At 37.5% G+C, this 21,030-nt stretch overlaps 1 protein-coding gene across 4 annotated transcripts in view; it reads right to left on the bottom strand.

The window, feature by feature from the left end:
• RNMT (RNA guanine-7 methyltransferase) overlaps positions 1-21,030 on the bottom strand; it is a 37,294-nt gene that overhangs the window by 15,252 nt on the left and 1,012 nt on the right. For 2 of the 4 annotated variants that reach the window (XM_024236018.3, XM_054537606.2), the window contains exons 2-9: positions 17,991-18,119; positions 16,815-17,273; positions 14,158-14,293; positions 11,605-11,730; positions 8,473-8,585; positions 7,048-7,229; positions 6,093-6,257; positions 2,903-3,020 (exon numbers count right to left, since the gene is read on the bottom strand). In XM_024236018.3, the coding sequence (XP_024091786.2) occupies positions 2,903-3,020; positions 6,093-6,257; positions 7,048-7,229; positions 8,473-8,585; positions 11,605-11,730; positions 14,158-14,293; positions 16,815-17,231 (1,257 nt within the window). In that variant the 5' untranslated portion in view covers positions 17,232-17,273; positions 17,991-18,119. Of the gene's footprint in view, positions 1-2,902; positions 5,636-6,092; positions 6,258-7,047; positions 7,230-8,472; positions 8,586-11,604; positions 11,731-14,157; positions 14,294-16,814; positions 17,274-17,990; positions 18,120-21,030 lie in introns of those variants that run through there. The other 2 variants (XM_054537607.2, XM_024236019.3) reach the window with 2 other exon arrangements.

The following is a 21,030-nucleotide window of genomic DNA, read 5'->3' on the forward strand; positions in this document are numbered from 1 at the left end:
TTTTGAATGCCTGCCAAACTATTTTGTTGTAAACTTGTTCTTCAACTTATCCTCCATGTGATTATCTGCTTATCACTGGACACCCAGTTTCTCTTCTCTACTGATCATTTTCAAAGACCAACCAATACATGAATATAAAGCTGTAAAACATCATTATTTTTTTAAATTTATTTTTTGAGACGGAGTTTCAGTTTCGTCACCCAGGCTGGAGTGCAGTGGTGTGATCTTCGCTCACTGCAACCTCCACCTCCCGGGTTCAAGCGATCCTCCTGCCTCAGCCTCCCGAGTAGCTGGGATTACAAGTATGCACCACCACACCTGGCTAATTTTGTATTTTTAGTAGAGACGGGGTTTTACCATATTGGCCAGGCTGCTCTACAACTCCTGACCTCAGGTTATCTGCCCACCTCGGCCTCCCAAAGTGCTGGGGTTACAGGCATGAGCCACCATACCAGGCCCAAAACTTATTAAAACATAATATATCTTAGTGTCTTCTCTAAAAGGAGTTACTTTTCCAGAACTGTCTCTAGAATACCTTTGCTGGTGAAAAAAAAGAAAACAGGTGTCAGGACCTACAGTTCCATGGCCTACGTCTTTTCATTCTTTCTTCTCTCTGTTCCAACGCTCCAGGAAAGCAGAAAAGTTGTACTGGTTCTAGTGCTGAACCCAGATAAAAGCTGGATGCTTCAGGAAAAGACTTTTTGGGGCAAATATCAAGAAACAGATCCATTTAAACCTCTGACCTGGTCGAAAGCAGTGGCATCCGACTGCTCTTTCCACCTCTGGCCTGGTCTCAAAGTCCCTCCAAACCGTCCCCCATTATGCCGCCCAAGTAGCATCCTAACTCTTATCTGGTCATGTCCTTTCCTGCTCCAAGTCCTTTACACGCCCACCAGAGTGACTTGGTCAAGAAGTAGGAAAACCAAATGATTTTTCAAACTACATGCTATTACTGCTTCTGTCCCCAGACAGCCATGGTAATAGGTCATATCCCTAAGTGCAGTACTGGGAGAGAAGGAAGACTGCTGAAGAATTGTGAAGGCCATTAGTACTACTTCCTCAAACATCCCCTGTGCACTCCGGTTTCTCTGCCTGTCCTCTACCAATCTTCTTCCTTCCCAAAAGGCCCTTTATAAACTCACTGCACTTGGAATGCTTCAATACTGCAGTTCCCACCATGGAATGCATTATTCACTGAAATAACATGCCATAAAATTCTTGTTATCCCATACCCTACTATACCTAAGTACACTTTGACATACATTACACAAGTGAATTCATTACCCATATGCTAAGAGAAAGGCTAAATAACTGACCACTGTCATGCAAAGCACCATCAAATAAAGGCAGTATGCTAAAGATATGCTGTATATGTGGGATGGGGGGACTTATCCACACATAGTTTTGCTAGTTTTCTCCTCTTCCTTAAGACAAACAAAACAAGCCTCCCTTCCTAATATAAAGCCAATAAAAACATTCTTAGATCTAAAGTATAGGAAATATAACTAATGAGGAATATGACATTTTACTGATTATGTCTCTTAAAAGACAATTTAGAATTTATAAAAAGTCCTCCCACTCAACATTGTGGGAGTGGCTGGGTGCAGGTGCAACTTCAACAGGAGACTTGTTTGAGTATCATCTACAAAAACTGAAGAAAATCTAAAGGTTAGTATGGCCTTGAGCAAGTCATTTATCCTCTGAGCCTCAGGCTGCCCACTAAAAAAATGTGAAAACTGGCCAGGTGCAGTGGCTCACACCTGTAATCCCAGGACTTTGGGAGGCCAAGGCGGGAGGATCGCTTGATGAGGCCAGGAGTTTGAGACCAGCCTGGGCAACATGGCAATACCTCATCATTAAAACTGAGACAGGTGTGGTGACACACGCTTGTAGTCAGTTACTCAGGAGGCTGAGGTGGGAGGATCACCTTCCAGAAGGTGAAGGCCTCAGTGAGCTGTGATCACATCACTGCACTCCAGCCTGGGCAACAGAGCGAGATCCTGTCATTAAAAAAAAAAAAATAGGAAAAAAAAAAAAAGTGAAGTTACCGTTCTGCCTACTTCATGGAGGTAATTATAAGGATAAATAAGTCAGAGTATGCTTAAAGTACTTAAACTGAATAAACTCTCTAAAGAAGTTTAATGTCCATTTGATGAATATGATTCTACTGATCAGTAATAAAAATGCTCACTGAATATTTTAGGTCTGTCCAACCAAACATTGTCTGGTAAGGAGAAAAAGGAAAAACAATCAATGGCTGTGTAATTGAAGCTTATATAGATACCTTTACTGCTGCATTAGGACAGGAGAGGTCTCAGCAACAACACAGTCTAAAAGACTGGAACCCTGCTAAAGAATTACCATACAATAAAATTATGTATGGTTTGAGCTTGCCTGGACACTGGCGAGGAAGGTTCTAAATTACTGTCATAACCAAAAGACACTGTTGTAAAGAACTGGTTCTCACCTTGGGGCAATTTTGCCCACCAGGGGACATTTGGCAATGTCTGAAGAGTTTTCTGCTTATCATAACTGGGGACAAGAGTGTTACTGGAAGGCATCTAGTGCGTAGAAGCCAGGAATGCTACTGAATATTCTACAATGCACAGCATCCCACGAGCAAGGAATTATCCAGAACAAAATGTCAACAGTCCTGAGGCTGAGAAATCCTATTTTAAAGCAGTACTATCTAGAAAACAGAATTTGGTAACAGCAGTACTCATTCTTTCATCAAGTATTTACTGAGCACTCACCATGCAGTTTCTGTATCAAGCTCCGTCCTAGGTGCTGAAGAGCGTAATACACATAACTATTTCATGTTCAGATGGCCTTGCAAGGATCTCAAGAACAGCCAAACAAGTTCACCATGACTGGAATTTGTACATCTTTTCTAAATACTCACCTCCAAGGCCTGCATTCGTTTTAACAGCATTTTATTTTCATTGTTCTTAATCTTTTCTTCGTAGAATTCCAGAAATGTTTTTTTGTAGACTAGTTTCATATTGTATTTCTTTGCCATTCTGTCCAAAAAAGAATACTTAATGAAAAAGCTTCCACATGTTTGTAATTCCTCAACTTACTTTTGTACAGCAATGACATCTTCTGGACTTAACTAAAAAAGCTATCACTTCCTTGATAAATTCACAATAGAGTAACACAAAATGAATCAAGAGTAACATATCACACCTAAAAGAAACACGCATTCTAAATCTCAGGGGTTTCAGAAGGCTCTGTTAGTAAAACATAAAGGTCAGGAAGCAAATGAGAGTCTCCGGAGCTATGAGATGCGGAAGAAGTGTAGGAAACTCCTTTCTACTGATTCCATTTCACTTTACTTGATCTCTCACAGCTGCACTGCAAACAGCTGCCGACTTCCTTCTTAAAGATTCACTTTCATCTCTTGACTTCTCTGGCAAGATAAACTCTTAATTTTTCCCCTACATCATGAACTGCTTCTTTGCAGGTTTTTCTTTTTTCCTTTTTACTTACACGGTTTTTTTTTACCCAACTTCTAAACTTCAAGGTTCTGAAGAGTACAGTCCAGAGCCCTACTCACTTCCACCCCCCAGCTATTGGTAGTTCAGCTGTCTCTCATCACTCATGGATTCTACTGCTTATTAGAAATCTTCACCTGCATGTGTCACTAGCACTCTCTAACTTCCCACATCTAAAGGTGAACATCACTGCTCTTTTTCTGCCAATCTTTGCCATTTCAGTAAATCCATCTAGTGATCCATGCCATCTCCCCTTCTCTTTTACCCACTGTGCTCAATACACATCACTAAGTCCTTTCTATTTTACCTAGAAAACATCAATTTCAAGTAGGTCCACTTCTTACCTCCTGCATTTGGCACCATCCTGCTGCTTCAGTCACCATCACCATTCAGTGGTACCAGTCCATAAACTCACTTTGCTTGTCCCCTGCTTCCATTCTTACTCTCCCTCAATGAATTTTCCAATCGCAGCCAGATTAAGCTTTCAGAAATGCAGACCTGAGTCATGTCACTACCTTCCTTAACACGCTCCACTGGGCTCCAGTGCACTTAGGACACAGAACATGGTCTCGAAGACATTCATCTGTAAAGGAATGCTGCCTCATTTTGAGACAGCCCCCGCTATCAGTCAGGATGGGCCTTCTTTCAACATCTTGGACTAGCCTAGCTTTCCCACTGCTGGGCCCTCACACACGCTGTCCTCTTGTCAGGAGCGTTCTTCCCTCCAGTCCTCAGCTGCCCACCTACTTTTCCATCCTTTAGATCCTGACTCAAACATCACTTCTTTACAGGTACCTTCCTTAAATCTTCAATTATATTAGGTCCCTCTGTTAGACTCTCAGGTATTTTTTTTCCTCACTGCATTTGCCAAGTTTATAATTATGTATCTATAGACAAGAGGGAGGCTGGAGATGACTTCAGGCAGCAGTTAAAGGAAGAGTGGAAGGAAGGGGAGAAACCCTGAAAATTAGGTGGGAGGGCTCGTGTACAGGGTGGCATTTGAGGGGATAGGGTAAGGGCAAACACTAGAGGGCCACTGAGGTTTCTATGTAAGAGGTATATGTAAGGCAGGATTCTGTTACTTCAATTAATCCTCCTTGGAAAGGCAACATGAGCAAAATTAAGTCTTTTATTCCAGGCAGTTCATTTTCTTTTGTAGATCTCTAAAATAAGCCTTTAGAAATGAAATCAAGTTTTACACCTAAAAAAAATCATGATTCAAAGAATTGAGGCCCGATTTGAATAAGTTTTGCCACACAAAAAGCTTATTTCTGTTAAATTTCTTAACGAAATGGCAAAAAGGCATCTCAAAACCCCCACACATTTTCAGATTCTATTTCATCCAATACTGTTTCAATAAATAATCTTTTAAAAAGTTAGATATTAAACTGATGACTTAGGTTTACTATCATTAGGCAATTAAAAAAAAAAAAAAGACCGCTAGGTCTTGTTTAGCATTTAAAACAAATCTTTTGTTTTATTATCTTTTTGATTATACTAAAATCACCAAACTGTTAACTAAAATCTCAAGCTAACATATTAAACATACTCAATAACATTCCACAATTAATTTCTTTTTTAAATAAAGTTGAAGAGCAGTAACATTTCCCCAGTTTATTAGTTTTAAAAATTAAAAAGCAAAATGTAATTGATATTTTTAAATTTTGTAAACGGTTTATATTTATAAAATTATGCACAGTATTTTCCTCATGTTCAGTCACAGTGCTACTTGGCTTTCTTATATTATTGAATAAGCTATTACAGAACTCCTGAAAATACTGTAACCCTAATTTTACAGACTGACTGAGTTACAATTAAAATAATCACCAAGCAGAAGTAAGCAAACGATATACCTCTTCTTTTTCTCAGTTAATATTCAAAACAAAAGATTTTTGTTTCTAAAAAGTAGAAAATCAAGTTCAATCAATCATGACATGGCCTACATTTAAGCTGACTTTATATTATACTCTCCCCACCAGGGAAACTCTGGAAACCAAGGTGTATCACAAGGCCTTGAAGCCTTACCTGGTAAGGCCCAGTTACCCCCAGCTTTTCCTGTGTCTACAGTTTGCGAGGACTCCTAGGAATTCAGGCACATGGGAGAATACATTCCTGAATCAGGATTTTATCATCAACATTGCCTGTGAGACATAGGCAATTTCAAAGTTATAGTGAAATGCAAACAACTTTTAATACTCATCTCTGTCAATAGGAGGATCTTTGATTTATGAAGACTCATTGTTTATCATCAAAGTTACCAGCAGTCACTAAAAAAAAAAAAACTTTTGCTATTTGCAGTGTCAGGCATTTTGTGCCATAAGCTGAAGGCAACTGGTTCCCTTTTTCACCCATAGGATTAAAAAATTCCAGGAATGAGAGAAAACTAAGTTAGGCTATATGAGACCCATGGCAATAATCCCCTAGATGTGAGGCTCGTCTTTTTTGTTTATTTTTTTTAAAAAAACACACAAAAAAAACAAGATTATACTTTTTCTTTGGCCCTTATTTAAAATAAAGAGTAAAATAAATATTGCTTTTCCCCCATTTTCTTTCCCTTAAGACAAAAAGAAAAGAGTGAACAGATTAATGACTTCTTACTCATTTAGCAATGGAAAATAGACCAAGAATTCAGGAACATCCACAACACCTTCCAAGTTGAAGTCATATTTGCAGCCAAATAAAGGATAATCTCCTTTCTTCTGAAATTTCACAGTATATATTTCATTTCCAAATGATTCTGTTTCTGAAGCTTCAAGGCGTCTTCTATCAAGGTTATCCCCCAAACAAAATAAAAAGATTAAAATTGTGATTAGTGTAGACTTATTTTGATCAGATTATGCATGTGAAAAACTACATGATGCACACTTGATTAGCTTTTTAATTAGATCTGGGCTACCTTTTTTTTTTTTTTTAAAGTGACAAGGTCTTAATCTGTCATTCAGGCTGGAGTGTGGTGGTATGATCATAGCTCACTACAGCCACCAACTCCTGGGCTCAAGTGATCCTCCTGCCTCAGCCTCCTGAGCAAGGACTAGAGGGGCGTGCCACCATGCTGGCTAATTTGTAAATTTTTTGTAAAGACAAGGTCTCACTATGTTGTCCAGGCTGGTCTCAAACTCCTGGCCTCAAGCAATCCTCCTGCCTTGGCCTCCCAAAGTGCTAGGATTATAGGCATGAGCCACTGCACTGATTTGAGCTACCTTAAGAAGCAATATACTAAAAGATCACCAACAGTCACACCAATAAAATTAAGCTGGAAGTAGGTATCACTCTCATGACAGCTGGTTAATCTCTGTGCCTGTCTATCTGACCTGCAGTTTGTCTATCACTATAACTTCAGTCTCTAACTTACACATAAAGATGAACTTTTAAAAGTTCATCTGTAAATTTTGTCTATTGAATTTAAATTTTGAATGTCTACTCAAATATCTTATGAAAGTGTTCAACACTTATAAAATTAAAATAGCGTATTTTAATAAAATCTACCTCTGATAAACATTTGCTACTTAATACTGAATATTTTATAAACCACAATATATTTAAAAGTACTTACATCAATTCAAAGCTATTGGGAGTAGTACCAATAAAATAGCCCCCAGGGCTAAGTCTCTCACACGCATTTCTCAGCATCATGTCAGCCTGCTCATACGACTCAAATGAGTAATGACAGACAAACTGACAACTGCAGATGTCAAAACACATTTGTGGGTCATGAAATTTGTCAATCAGAAGTTCCTGAAACAAATTAAAATGAGTTAAGATTGTGAGGGAACTACAACAAAGATTAAAAACTTTTCAGTAAATTAACTTCTAGAATGTAAGGTTCTTCCTTTCCCTCACAATCTTCAACCTATCCTTTCCCTTGTACAATAAAGGACACACAGAAATCATGCATATATTCTAGTTTAACAGAATAATTTGATTCCCACTTTCACAGTATTTAAAAACTGAGGAATTCTGAAATCATGTTTAAAATATATTAGTCAATTATGACATTTCAAGTTGATCCTTTCATCACTTTACTTGACAGCTAAAATAAAATGACATTCAACAATAACTTGAGTTAAAAAACATCTGGCGTTTGGCATTTTTTACAAAATGCAAAAATGTTTGAAAGATATTACAACTTTCTGGCAGTATACTCCCACTTATCTTTTTCACTTTCAAATTTCAAACAAAATGTGTATGATTAAAGGTATCTGTAACAGTTCAATGAGCCAGTAAGTCAATGAAGAACAAAAAGTTCATGGTGAGACTTTCACTCTTGAAGCAGTTCTTTTTAAGAAATTCAGAAACAGGTGGAAGGTAGGAAAAAACCAAACAGGCTCTGATATGTTGGGAAACTAATAAATTACAAGGTGAACAAAACATAGGATAAGTTCAGTTCTATTTCAAAATACTGGAAAATAAATGATGTCCACACAGAAAAGCAACAGCTAATTTCAATTCAAATTATTAAAAGCAAAAAATTACAAGTATTCAGTGAGTCATTCAAGGGAATTTATCACAATAGAATTTCCAGTCGAAAGTGAAAATGCATGTCCCAAGGTTTTTAAAGTTTCAAAACACATTTTAAAAAATGAGTGTCCAGGCACCATGGCTCATGCCTGTAATCCCAGCACTATGGGAGGTAGGCAGATCACCTGAGCTCAGGAGTTTGAGGCCAGCCTTGGCAACATGGCAAAACCCCATCTTTACAAAATATATAAAAATTAGCTGGGTGTGGTGGCATGTGCCTGTAGTCCCAGCTACTCAGGAGGCTGGGAGGCAGGAGAATCACTTGAGCCTGGGAGGCGGAGGTTGCAGTGAGCTGAGATCGCGCCACTGTGCTCCAGCCTAGGTGACAGAGTGAGACCCTGTCTCAAAAAAATAGAATAAATTTTTTTTAAAAAGTAAAAATTGAGTTGATTTTTAAAACAAATTATTTACCCAAACTAAAAAATGTAAAAAATACGTTGACCAAAGAAAGAAACTGTACCTTTGAGCTGTCAGCAGTTATAAATTCTGCACTGAAAATATATTCACTATCACGACGATTTTTCATGTCCTCATACCGCTGCTGACACTGTTTGACAGAAACATCGGCAATATCTGGAAGGATGGAAGGGTATTAGTAAGTATCAATACAGAATGCCAGAAATCTAGACATTGATCTCAACTGACAAACTCTGGCATAAAAGTCGGCCTCAGTACCAGTGAAAAGGTTTTATTTCCTTTAAAAGAAAAGAAAAGGGCTTTGTTCCGACGCAAATACCCTATCAGTTTTCAAGAGGAACTAAAAGCGTCTTGATAGGTACGGATGCTAGAAAAGTTCTATCATGATTTTTAAATGCTTATTCAAAGTAAAAAGGAGAAAGTTTTATTCCAATCTGAATTATAAAACCTAACACTATCAATAAGCCCAGTTTTGGAAATACCAAGGGTATATTTTTATAATAAAATGTTATTTGCCCTTTTCTTTTTTGAGACAGTCTTGCTGTATTGCCCAGGCTGGAGTGCAGTGGTGCGATCTTCACTCACTGCAACCTCTGCCTCCAGGGTTCAAGTGATTCTCATACCTCAGCCTCCCGAGTAGCTAGGATTATAGGTTGTGTGCCACCATGCCCAGCTAATTTTTTGTATTTTTGGTAGAGGATGGGGTTTCACCACATTGGCCAGGCTGGTCTCTAACTTCTGGCCTCAAGTGATCCACCCTCCTTTGCCTCCCAAAGTGCTGGGGATTATAGGCATGAACCACTGTGCCCAGCCTGCCCTTTTCCCTGTTTAAAGATTCACACTGATAATACAAAGGCAATGGGATCTTATCACAAATACAAAGTAGCAGCACTAAATGGTACTGGCGGTACTTCATGTATTCTTCACCACTATACAATATGCAGGGGGAGAAAAGCAGTTTCATTTAAGAATGCCCTTGATAAAATGGTGACAGTTAATTTTATTAAACCTGGGCTTTTGAATACACACTTTTTAAAATGTTGTGTGATGAAATGGGAAGTAACAAAACATTTCTGCTACCTAACAAAGTTTGATGGTCATCTTCAAGAACAGTACTGACATGACTGTTCTGAGTTTTGAGCTGTACTGGCCACTTTTTTTCTGAGAAAATCATTTTGACTTGAATGACTGACAAACTACGGTTATGCAGACTTGAGTACCCGGCACATATTTTCTTGAAAATGAACAAAGTGAATCTGTCACTTAAAGTTCCCCAACCCTTGGGCCACAAACCAGTACAGGTCCATGGCCTGTTAGGAACCAGGCTGCACAGCAGGAGGTGAGTGGCAGGCAAGCTAGGTTGCATACTCCTCATGAGAATCTAACACCTGATGATCTGAGGTAGAATTCCATCCCCCCGCTCCTGTGGAAAAACAGTCTTCCATGAAACTGGCCCCTGGTGCCAAAAAGGTTAGGGACCACTGATTTAAAGGGAGACAAGGGACAGTGTATTTGTTGCCAAAAATAAAATTGACTTTCAAATAAGAATTACAACCCTGAAAAACTCATATTGATCACTGTGGGCTGGACTTCTTCCCAATACTTTTCTGATTGGCAGTGATATTAAACACGTGATTTTTTGATTCTCAACAATTAGATCTGCATAACTTTAGTGAACAGTATTTTCCAAGTACTATAAAATCATGCAGGAAGTGCAAGACAGATTAATGGATTTTAATGTTATACAGTATAAAAAGTTCATCAGTAAGGTTTCAGATTCCATTGTAACTACTCTTTAAGAAACTACCACTTATTGAGTTTTGATGTAGTAACAGACGAATATCTACAATTACCAAAAAAGGCTATTAAAATACTTCTTTATTTTACAGCTACTTATCAACCAAAATAAAATCACAACATATTGGATGCAGAAACAGGTGTGAGAATCCAGTTGTCTCCTGTAATTTCAAACTCTAAAGGGATTTACAAAAATGTAAAAGCCAGCCTTGTTACTTTCACTTTAATGAACTAAAAAATATTTTCAAAATTCTCAGCTTTAATTTCTAATATAGTAAATATCAGTAGCTACTTACCATAATTACATACAAAAAAGCTTTCTGGGGTCCTCAATAGTTTTTAAGTGTACAGGGCTCATAAAACCAAAAAATCTGAGAACTGCTAATTTGGGCAGTACTTCAGAAGTGGGAGTATGTATCTCTTTTAACTCACCACATCAGAAAGACGCTGACGTCTGCTTGTCCCACTTCAGTGTTAAGACTAACCACTGGGCTAAGGTGATTGATTGATTCATTATGTTACTATCGACTTTTCCCTTAATGGCTTCAGTAGCAAAAAAAAAATGATTGCCTAGACCTATTATTTCATAAATGAAAAAAATAATGATTTTCTAATTCTATAAATCCTCTTTGATTTATCTGATTAAAAAAAAATGAACTGCCCTTTTCAACCATCTGATTACAAATGTTTGATTTCCTCCCCTTAATTTATAAGTTTCAGAATAGTTTCTTAGCAACCTTCAAGGGTGAACAATGTGTTTTTCTGATTTGATGTGTCCAACTGCTATTTTTTTTTTTTAATGTTAAAATTATCCTATTTTTGCCAATGGAAACCTTTTCAAGTCTGCCCTTTAGACATGACTCCAACCATCTTTGATAGCTTCCTTCCTTTTGGGAAGGAAACGTTATCCCAGGCTTATGAATCTTAGTATGAAACTATCAGGAAAGTCTTGTAACTAATTTTTTTTTTTGAGATGGAGTCTTGCTCTGTCACTCAGGCTGGTGTGCAGTGGTGCGATCTTGTCTTACTATAACCTTCCTCTCCAAGGTAAAAGTGATTCTCCTGCCTCAGCTTCCTGAGTAGCTGGGATTACAGGTGTGCACCACCATGCGCAGCTAATTTTTTGTATTTTTAGTAGAGACAGGGTTTCACAATGTTGGCCAGGCTGGTCTCAAACTCCTGACCTCAAGTGATCCACCCACCTCAGCCTTCCAAAATGTTGGGATTACAGGCATGAGCCACCGCGTCGGGCCGTAATTAATTTTTAAAAAACCCATCTCATGCACAGTCCCAGATATCTTGCAATTAGAGACAATCCTTCTTATTTTCCATTTATCTGACTACAAATTATTCTTTCCCATACCATTATTTATCTTACCAGTACAAACTAGCTTGTTAATTCTTCCTTTTTTCCATTTCAGCAAATCTCCACCTTTACCACATCCCAGGTCCAAAACAGTGATATCACGTTTTTTCTTCTGTCGTACCTTTTCCAAAAATTCTCCTAAAAGAGAGAAATCAGTCACAATAAACTACCTCTTCTTCAATTTTACTGAAGTATAAACTGTTACCTCTAATAACCTACTATCTTTTGCCCAATATGTAACATAAACTATTACACATCCATTTATGTAATTTGTAACTTTTGATAAGTAACTAAAAATATGACTAAGAGTTGATTAATCTGATCCTCTATCATTGAAGAGTATGTGTCTGGTGTTTTGGAAAATAAAGGCAGCATTTTGAATGTTACTTTCAAAAATGAATTTTAAATAGCAGATATTTAAAATTCTAATATAAGACAACACAACACTTGTTCAGGATGAGATAAAAAGCTAAGTAAGGATGAGAAAAACTAATTATTCATAATTTTTTTTGTAGCTTTCTCTTTCCATAGCTAGGTGTTTAACAGTAGACACGTAAGTAAATCAAAGTTGTTATGCAATGATAAAAGAGCCTGATTATCAAAGATGTCAGGCTTACCACCAAGAGAAATATAAAAACTAGAAAAAAAAAAAAAGCACTATGTCTTTTAGTTTTAGCATCATCAGAATTTGGTAGACCCCAGTCTACTAAATGACGTTAACAGCCAACAGATAACATCAGTAGGCACCCAAACATCAATAGGCAAATTGTTCAAACGTCAATTAAAAGCATATTAATATTCTCAGGCAAGTTAAGTATTCAACAGTTCTAAAACTTGATACAATACTGAATCCTAGATACATTCTCCTTGTCTTTATCACTGAGCTGGATACTTTCAGGTGTGTATTATTTTGATGGCTGAAATATCCTGTACAAGTACTTTCACCTTCTGCAGGAACTTAAAGTAACTTCAACAGAAGCACAAGTGTTCCATAATATTTAACTTTCTGCCATGAATCTTAATAGCATAAAAATACTGAAAGAGCGAAAAACAACAATTATAAAATCTCTGCATTTATATACAGTAAGACTAACAAGAGAGGAAATCATCAAGAAACAATTTCAAAAAAGCCTTTATCACATTCAAGAACTATACTCAACTGTTTACTTACCAAGCTACAAGCACCAGAAGAAAGAGAAAATGAGTGACAAAGAATGAGTGTTGAGAAAGGAAAAAGCCAGAGAGAAAGCTTGGCACAGATCACGCTGATTGTATTAGGACGTTAAAGACAGGTGCAAAGCACACATCAAGAGAGCTGCTAGAACAGCTGAAGAAGGAAAGAATACCCTGTATATGCTGAGAGACAATTTTGCCAACTCTGACTTCAGTCCTTTAAAAAAAATACCTCTTTTCTGATTATAGAAATAATACATGTAACAATGTGGAAAATATGGACTCAAAAAAGTTATTCAATAAAAAAATACATGAATAAATAAGAATTCATAAAAAATCCAATAAGTTATCTGCATCATTGAGGATAATGAAGGAAGAGAAAGGCTGAAAAGAAATTAGGACTGGGGTAGAGAGAGAACCTTGTGAGTAGAGGCTGAAAATGCCATTACATTAATCTTAAAAAAAAAAAGAAAAAAAAAGTGAACACTCATTTAGCCTAAGCTGACACATGGCAGAGTCAAATATTTTTGTAACAGAACATGAATGTTAAAAACAAGTGATATACAAAATATTAAAATGTGTTCAAAGTAAGCCTAGTTAGTTCCTACTGCTAATACTTCTCAGAATAGGTAATTTATCTTTGAAAATTAGTAAATTATCATCAAAACTAGTAGGAAGTACCCCTAATTGGCACTTTATTCTTTCTAGCATAATTAAGAAGGCATTCTCACTTCTTCGACTGGCTTGAAAAAAAATCTTTATTATGAAAAATTTTAAAACAAACCACTTTTTAAAGTTCTCTAAATTTATCTAAGAGTCTACTTAATGCACTAAATGCACTAAATAATTAGTGCATAACAGAGCAATAATTATATTCTTTTTTTTACCCTATCTTATGGTGCTGACAAGAATTGTATTCTGAATCATATTTTCTCTGCTCACTTTCATTTTAATTTCAAAGGTGAGTTCCCATAGATAAAATTTTGGCTCAAAAAAGTTGAATGTCTTCATCTATCCTCAATGTAATACACATGATCTTTATCAATTAATTGAAGGCCTAAACAAATCAAGACACTGCCTATTTCTTGACTTAATGAAACCTGAATGTTTAACCAACAATATGCAGTTGCTCCAAAACTATTAGAGTGAAATAGAATCATTACTTAGTAGTAGTAGGTAACCTTAATTCTGTGCATTAAAAAAATATTGCCTTCTGAAAGCCTGATTAACATAATAATTAAACACTCATTAAAATTTTACACAGTCAACCAAAAGTAAATATTAGAAGAATTTGTCTTCAAGACCTAGTCTTGGTTCTAGCTTTATAAAGTCAAGGTTTGATAATTAAATGAACAGGAATTAAAGACTCAGTAGCTTGGTGTTGGATCATACCAATGAGAACACTTTTCATCCAATTATTAAAGTTTCTTAGGTAAAAAATACGACTTTGACTACGCTTCTCCAAACCAACTTCCTGAAGTTCATTGTAATGGGCAGCCACTGCTGAGCTGTGTCCTTCTTCCAGATTCTGAAAATAAAAGAGAATAGAAAAATATCAAGGATCAGAACATGGTAAAAATAAGCCTCAGAACATTTGACCTGTGAATGGATAAAATACTATTAGAATTGGTAAACTTCACTAAACAATGGCAATTAACCACAGAAGTCTCACTAATTATCATTAGACCTAAGATTTGTTTTCTGTGTCTCTGTGTATCAGTCCATTTTAATGTTGCTGATAAAGACATACCCGAGACTGGGTAATTTATAAAGAAAAAGAGGTTCAATGGACTCACAGTTCCTCATGGCTAGGGAGGCCTCACAATCATGGTGGAAGGTGAAAGGCAGGTCTTACATGGCGGCAGGCAAGAGACAATAAGAGCCAAGTAAAAGGGGAAACCCCTTATAAAACCATCAGATCTCGTGAGACTTATTCACTACCATGAGAACAGTATGGGGGAACTGTGCTCATGATTCAATTATCTCACATCAGGTCCCTCCCACACATGTGGGAATTATGAGAGCTATAATTCAAGATGAGATCTGGGTAGGGACACACCCAAACCATATCACCTTATTTTGAAAAACATCTCTAGGTTTAAAATTTTCATTGTGATATTTCATCTGCATAATTTTAGTGTCAATGTCTTAATAAACCCAGTACTCTTCCAGAGTTCTGATTTATTCAGTTCAATAAATGACAGTCAATGTTTGGTGTTTCTACAAAGGAATAAATTAGGAATAAGCTATAATTACATTATTATTATAAAGCTCTTGTGAAAATTAAATAAGATAATGTATATAAAGAGATTAGGCCTGGGTAAGGTGGCTCATACCTATAATCCCAGCACTGTGGGAGGCCCAGGTGGGAAGATCACTTGAAGTCAGGAGTTTGAGACCAGCCTGGCCAACATGGTGAAACCCTATCTCTACTAAAAATACAAAAATTAGCTGGGCATGGTGGTGCACACCTGTAATTCCAGCTACTCAGGAGTCTGAGGCAGGAGAATCGCTTGAACCCAGGAGGTGGAGGTTGCGGTGAGCCGAGATCAGGCCACTGCACTCCAGCGTGGGCAACAGAGCGAGACTATCTCAAAAAAAAAAAGAGAGATTAGAATTCAGTAGGCTACGTGCAGTGTTAGTGATTTCTATTATAATAATGCTATTATATATGTTATATGTAACCCAACAGTTTTCAATTTGTGCTTCCTGAGGCCCTAGGAATCCTGTAAAAATGCCATGATAGGTAAAGGGCTTCGGATCCTCCTACCTCCCTTTTCAGCCGAAGTGCTGAATTTCACTGATGTGCTGAAAGGCCTTTCAGCAAATCCTTGACCTATTTTACATAACAGGTTTAAGTGTAAGATTTTCAGTTGAAAAAGGGGTTCTGGGGCTAGTAAAAGTTTGAAAACTATGTTTAAAATACAAGCTCCCAGCTGGGCGCAGTGGCTCATGCCTGTAATCCCAGCACTTTGGGAGGCCGAGGTGGGCAGATCACAAGGTCAGGAGTTCAAGACCAGCCTGGCCAATATGGTGAAATCCCATCTCTACTAAAAATACAAAAATTAGCCGGGCATGGTGGTGGGCACCTGTAGTCCCAGCTACTCGGGAGGCTGAGGCAGGAGAATCGCTTGAATCCAGGAGGTAGAGGTCCCGGGAGGTGGAGGTTGCAGTGAGCCGAGTTTACACCACTGCACTCTAGCCTAGGAGACAGAGCGAGACTCTGTCTCAAAAAAAAAAAAAAGCTCCCCTCTGTTACAAGAATTCACATTCCATTGATGACAAAAGCCTCACTACCAGTCACTTTCCTCATAAGGGCCAATGGCAGAATTTTATTTACTCATTAAAGTACTCTTTTCCTCTAACTCCAGATTCTGCCTCAAATTCCTTTCTAATGTGGTATTTCCAGATGAAAACAACTTGCCCTATAATATCTTTGCTAAATATTAGGCATTTGCATTCACTTAACTAAAACAGTATGTAAAATACATTAATAAGAAGTTGAAAACAGTTTAAGGAATTACATTAATAAAGGGATGTAAAGCTAGGTATAATTTTAAAAGTTATCCCTTTAAGTGATAACTTCTGACAAAAAAACTGGAGCTGAACACCTAATAAAAAAGAAAAATAGGTAAATCATTTGGATTTCATACTCCAGTCTTTTTAAAAACGCTGGAGGACTGCTTATGCCCAGGAGGTTGTGGCTGCAGTGAGCTTTGATTACACCATTGCACTCCAGCCTGGGCGACAGTGCAAGACTCCGTCTCGGAAAAAAAAGTTTCTAGTTAAATAGTATTCTAAAATAAGATAAAGATTATCTCATTAGAAAATAAAAACAAACAAAAACTAAAAAATCTCTCTCATTAGCAGGAGACGTTTCACCTTAACAGAAATCATAAGAGGTAAAAGCCTACTTTGTCTTAAAACCGTATCTATTAAAAATAGAACATTCTTAAGCTATTATGTAAAAACCAGTATGAATCCACGGGTGTTCCACATTTCAAACTTACATATTCTATTATGAATAAAAGAAAATACACTGAACATACTTTCTGCTTTTCAGGAACATCTTCAAGTGTTATTTTTCTCTTATTTTGAGTGCCATCTCCAGTAGAAGATGCATCTTTTGGAACATCCTCAGTTTCTCTTTTTCTTTTCTTTGAATTGCCTTCAGCATCACCACAATCTTTTTCCTCTGGGACAATTTCGGGATCAAGTTTTCTCTTCTTGGATGGAGTGTCTTCCCCACAACTAGAACTTTCCTTTACAAGATCATCTTCAAACTCTTTTCTCTTTCTTGCTGTGTCTACTTGCCTACAGACAGAAGTCTTTTCAGAAAGCCCAGTCCCAGAAGCTGTTGTGTTTTCATTAATACTGAATGAAGACTCTGTTTCAGAATTCACTGACGCTTTTGCCTGTTCAAGAGACATCTTTTCATACTCCTCTGCTTTCGTAGAATTTGCCATTTATGATTACTTGAATTGATGGTAAAACTTCATGAACCAACACTAGAATGGGAAAAAATTGGTATTACTTGTAAACACTAAGACTTTAAAACAATTTTTTTTTTTTGAGACGGAGTTTCACTCTTGTCACCCAGGCCGGAGTGCAATGGCATGATCTCGGCTCACTGCAAGCTCCACCTCTGGGGTTCAAGTGATTCTCCTGCCTCTGCCTCCCAAGTAGCTGGGATTACAGGCACCTGCCACCACGCCCGGCTTATTTTTTGTATATTTAGTAGAGACCCGATTTCCCCACATTGGGCAGGCTGGTCTCTAACTCCTGACCCCAGGTGATCCGCCTGCCTCGGCCTCCCAAAGTGCTGGGATTACAGGCGTAAGCCACTGCGCCTGGCCTAAAATAATTTTAACTAGAATTTGATCAACGAGGAGTTTAAAAAAATCTAATTGTAGAGAGAATATTAAAAAATGTTAATTGATATTATGTATGAATTTCTGAATATGGCAGTACTAATTATAATCCCCCCAAAATTCTATAATCTTATTCATAAAAGTCACTGTTGGCATTAAAGCTGACAAAGGAAGTGGGGATACACATGCACTAGCTCCATTTCGGTTCTGATCCTTACTCTATAACCCTGGTTCCCAAACTGCATGGTTGGCACCATAACAAACAGGCACCATAGAACCTAATGTGGAAGATATCACAGAAACTACCAGCTTTAAGTACAGCACAGTTCCAGCTGAATAGATTGCACTACATACCTTTCAATGACTTTGTGAAGCTGAGATTTTGATATCACAGAAAATCAAGGTGAAACAGGAAATGAGGTTGGTGGTGCCTATCTGATTTCGAGGCTTGAAGTTGTACAGTACCCAATAGGTTCACACATCCTGTTAGTAAGGGATTGTGATTAATCAAGAATAAAACAGAAACATTACCTTTCCCCCCAATTTATGTGTGTTAATTTTTTAAACAGACATAAAGTTGTTAGACCATAAATACTTTTAAATTCTTTGGGGTAAACTACTTAATAAATGGAACTGTTATATTTCTTTTGGCCTATGGACACTAAGGGCATCAAGAACAGAAAAAGTTTGGGATTCTACAGCAAGATTTCTGAAATCATATTTCATAATGGGTGTTCCAATTAGGTAGAAAGTGAAGAGAGTAGAAATGGCTTTAGACAAGTTTCAGGACTCAGCCTGCAGTTTGATGACCATTAAGTCTCTTTCAAGTATGTTTTTAGACCTACATTAAGACGGGAAAGTGAGAGAAATAACTGAACTATCTTTTGGGCAAGAATTATGGTGGTTCATTTATTAAGCCATTCAACAAATTTAGTGACCTCCTACTATGGAGAAGCTCAATGTAAATCATATTTTCAAGATGTTTATACCTTATATACCACTATTAAAATGTTAAGCTTTCGCTGGGCACAGTGGCTCACACCTGTAATCCCACCACTTTGGGGGAACGAGGTGGGCAGACTGCTTGAGCTCTGGAGTTCGAGACCAGCTTGGGCAACATGGTAAAATCCCGTCTCTACAAAAAATAGCTGGGCATGGTGGCACATGCCTTAGTCCCAGTTACTCAGGAGGCTGAAGTAGGAGGATCACCTGAGCCCAGGAAGTCCAGGCTGCAGTGAGCCGTGATTGTGCCACTGCGCTCCAGCCTAGGCAACAAAGTGAGACCCCACTTAAAAAAAAAAGCTTTTTCATGAAAGAAGTGTTTGTGCTTAAAAAAAAAATAAGTAAATAAATAAAAAGCCTTTTGGATAATGAAAAAGAATAAGAAATCAAGTTGCTTAAAGGAATGGGTAACAAGTCACTATGAATAATGGGTAAGGGTTTCAATGGTTATTAGTTTTCATGACCTACCATTTGAGGTAACAAAATACCAAGAGGTACCAAATAGAATTGAATCAGAGAACAACAACAAATCAGAAAAGTAATTTTCAGAATACTTAAAATGATTATCTAGAAAAACTGGCTACCAACTTATCAAATTCCTATTTCTCCTCCTCTGCCATTGATTTCCTAATGGACATTGGCTTTAAATTCAAATAAAGAAATGTGACTTATCTTTAGCTATATTTATTACCTAAAATTAATATTGAGATTTAAGCATGAATTTTATTTATGTCACTTTCATGATATCACAGATGTGACACCATAAAAACATAATTAGGTCAGAAGAAATGACACAGCATTCCAGATGACCACAAAAATGAGTAAGAATGTTTAAAACCAAGCATCATGTTTACAGCCAACTTGTTTTCAACAAAGGTGCCAAGAACGTACACAGTGAAAAGACAGTCTCTTCAAAAAATGGTGCTGGGAAATCTAGACCACTCTCTGTCACCATATGCAAAAATAAAATCAAAATGGACTGAAAAATTTAATACCCAAAAGTGTGAAACTACTTGAAGAAAACATTGTGGAAATGCTTCAAGACACTGGTCTGGGCAAAGATTTTTATGGTAAGACCTCAAAAGCACAGGCAACAAAAGCAAAAACAGACAAATGGGATTACATCAAGCTAAAAACTCCCGCACAGTAAAGGAAACAAGAGTGAAGAGATAACCTACAGAATGGGAGAAAATATCTGCAAAACCATTCATCTGACAGGGGATTCACAACAGGAATACAGAAGAAACTCAACTCAATAGCAAAAAAAAAGCAATCCTACTACAAATGGGCAAAAGATCTGAACAGACATTTCTTAAAAGACATACAAATGGCCAACAGGTATATATGTAAAAAATGCTCAATATCAGTAACATCAGGGAAATGCAAGTCAAAACCGCAATGAGATACCATCTCATCTCGGTTAAAACGGCTTTTATCAAAAAGATTTTTAAAAAATGGATGCTGAAGCCGTCACGGTGGCTCACACCTGTAATCCCAGCACTTTGGGAGGTGGAGGTGGGCAGATCACTTGAGGTCAGGAGTTCAAGACCAGCCTGGCCAACATAGTGAAACCCCGTCTCTACCAAAAATACAAAAATCAGCCAGGCATGGTGATGTGCGCCTGTAATCCCAGCTACTCGGGAGGCTGAGGCATGAGAATCGCTTGAAGCCGGGAGGTGGAGGTTGCAGTGAGCTGAGATCAAGCCACTGCACTCCGGCCTGGGCTCCGTCACAAAAAAAAAAAAAAAAAAAAAAAAAAAAGATGCTGATGAGGATGCAGAAAAGGGGGAACACTTGTACACTGTTAGGGGGAATGTAAATTAGCATAGCCACTAATTTACATACTGGGAAAAGTATGATGGAGGTTCTTCAAAAAACAAAAAATAGAACTAGTGCTATTGAGATGAGTTTCTTCTATATTCTGGTTGTTAATCACCTGTCCGATGAATAGTTTTGCAAATCTGGGTACAGATCCAAAAGAAGGGAAATCAGTATATCTAAGAAATATCTGCAGTCTCAAGTTTATTCACAATAGTCAAGCTATGGAATCAACCTAAGCGTCCATCAACAGATGAATAAAGATAATGTAGCATATATACACAATGGAATATTAGTCATTAAAAAGAATGAAATCCTGTCATTTGCAACAACATGGATGAAACCGGATGTCATTATGTTAAGTGAAATAAGCCAGGCACATGAAGACAATATCATGTTGTCACTCATGTGGGAGCTAAAAATGTGGACCTGATGGAGGTAAAGAGTGGATTGGTGGTAACCACAGACTAGGAAGAGTAGCAGGAAGAGGGGGATGAAGAAGAGAAATTGGTTAATGGGTACAAAAAACCCCAGAAGAAATAAAATCTAGTGCCTGATAGTACAGTGGGGTGGA

Source organism: Pongo abelii, chromosome 17 (genome assembly GCF_028885655.2).
Source record: "Pongo abelii isolate AG06213 chromosome 17, NHGRI_mPonAbe1-v2.0_pri, whole genome shotgun sequence".
Taxonomy (NCBI): domain Eukaryota; kingdom Metazoa; phylum Chordata; class Mammalia; order Primates; family Hominidae; genus Pongo; species Pongo abelii.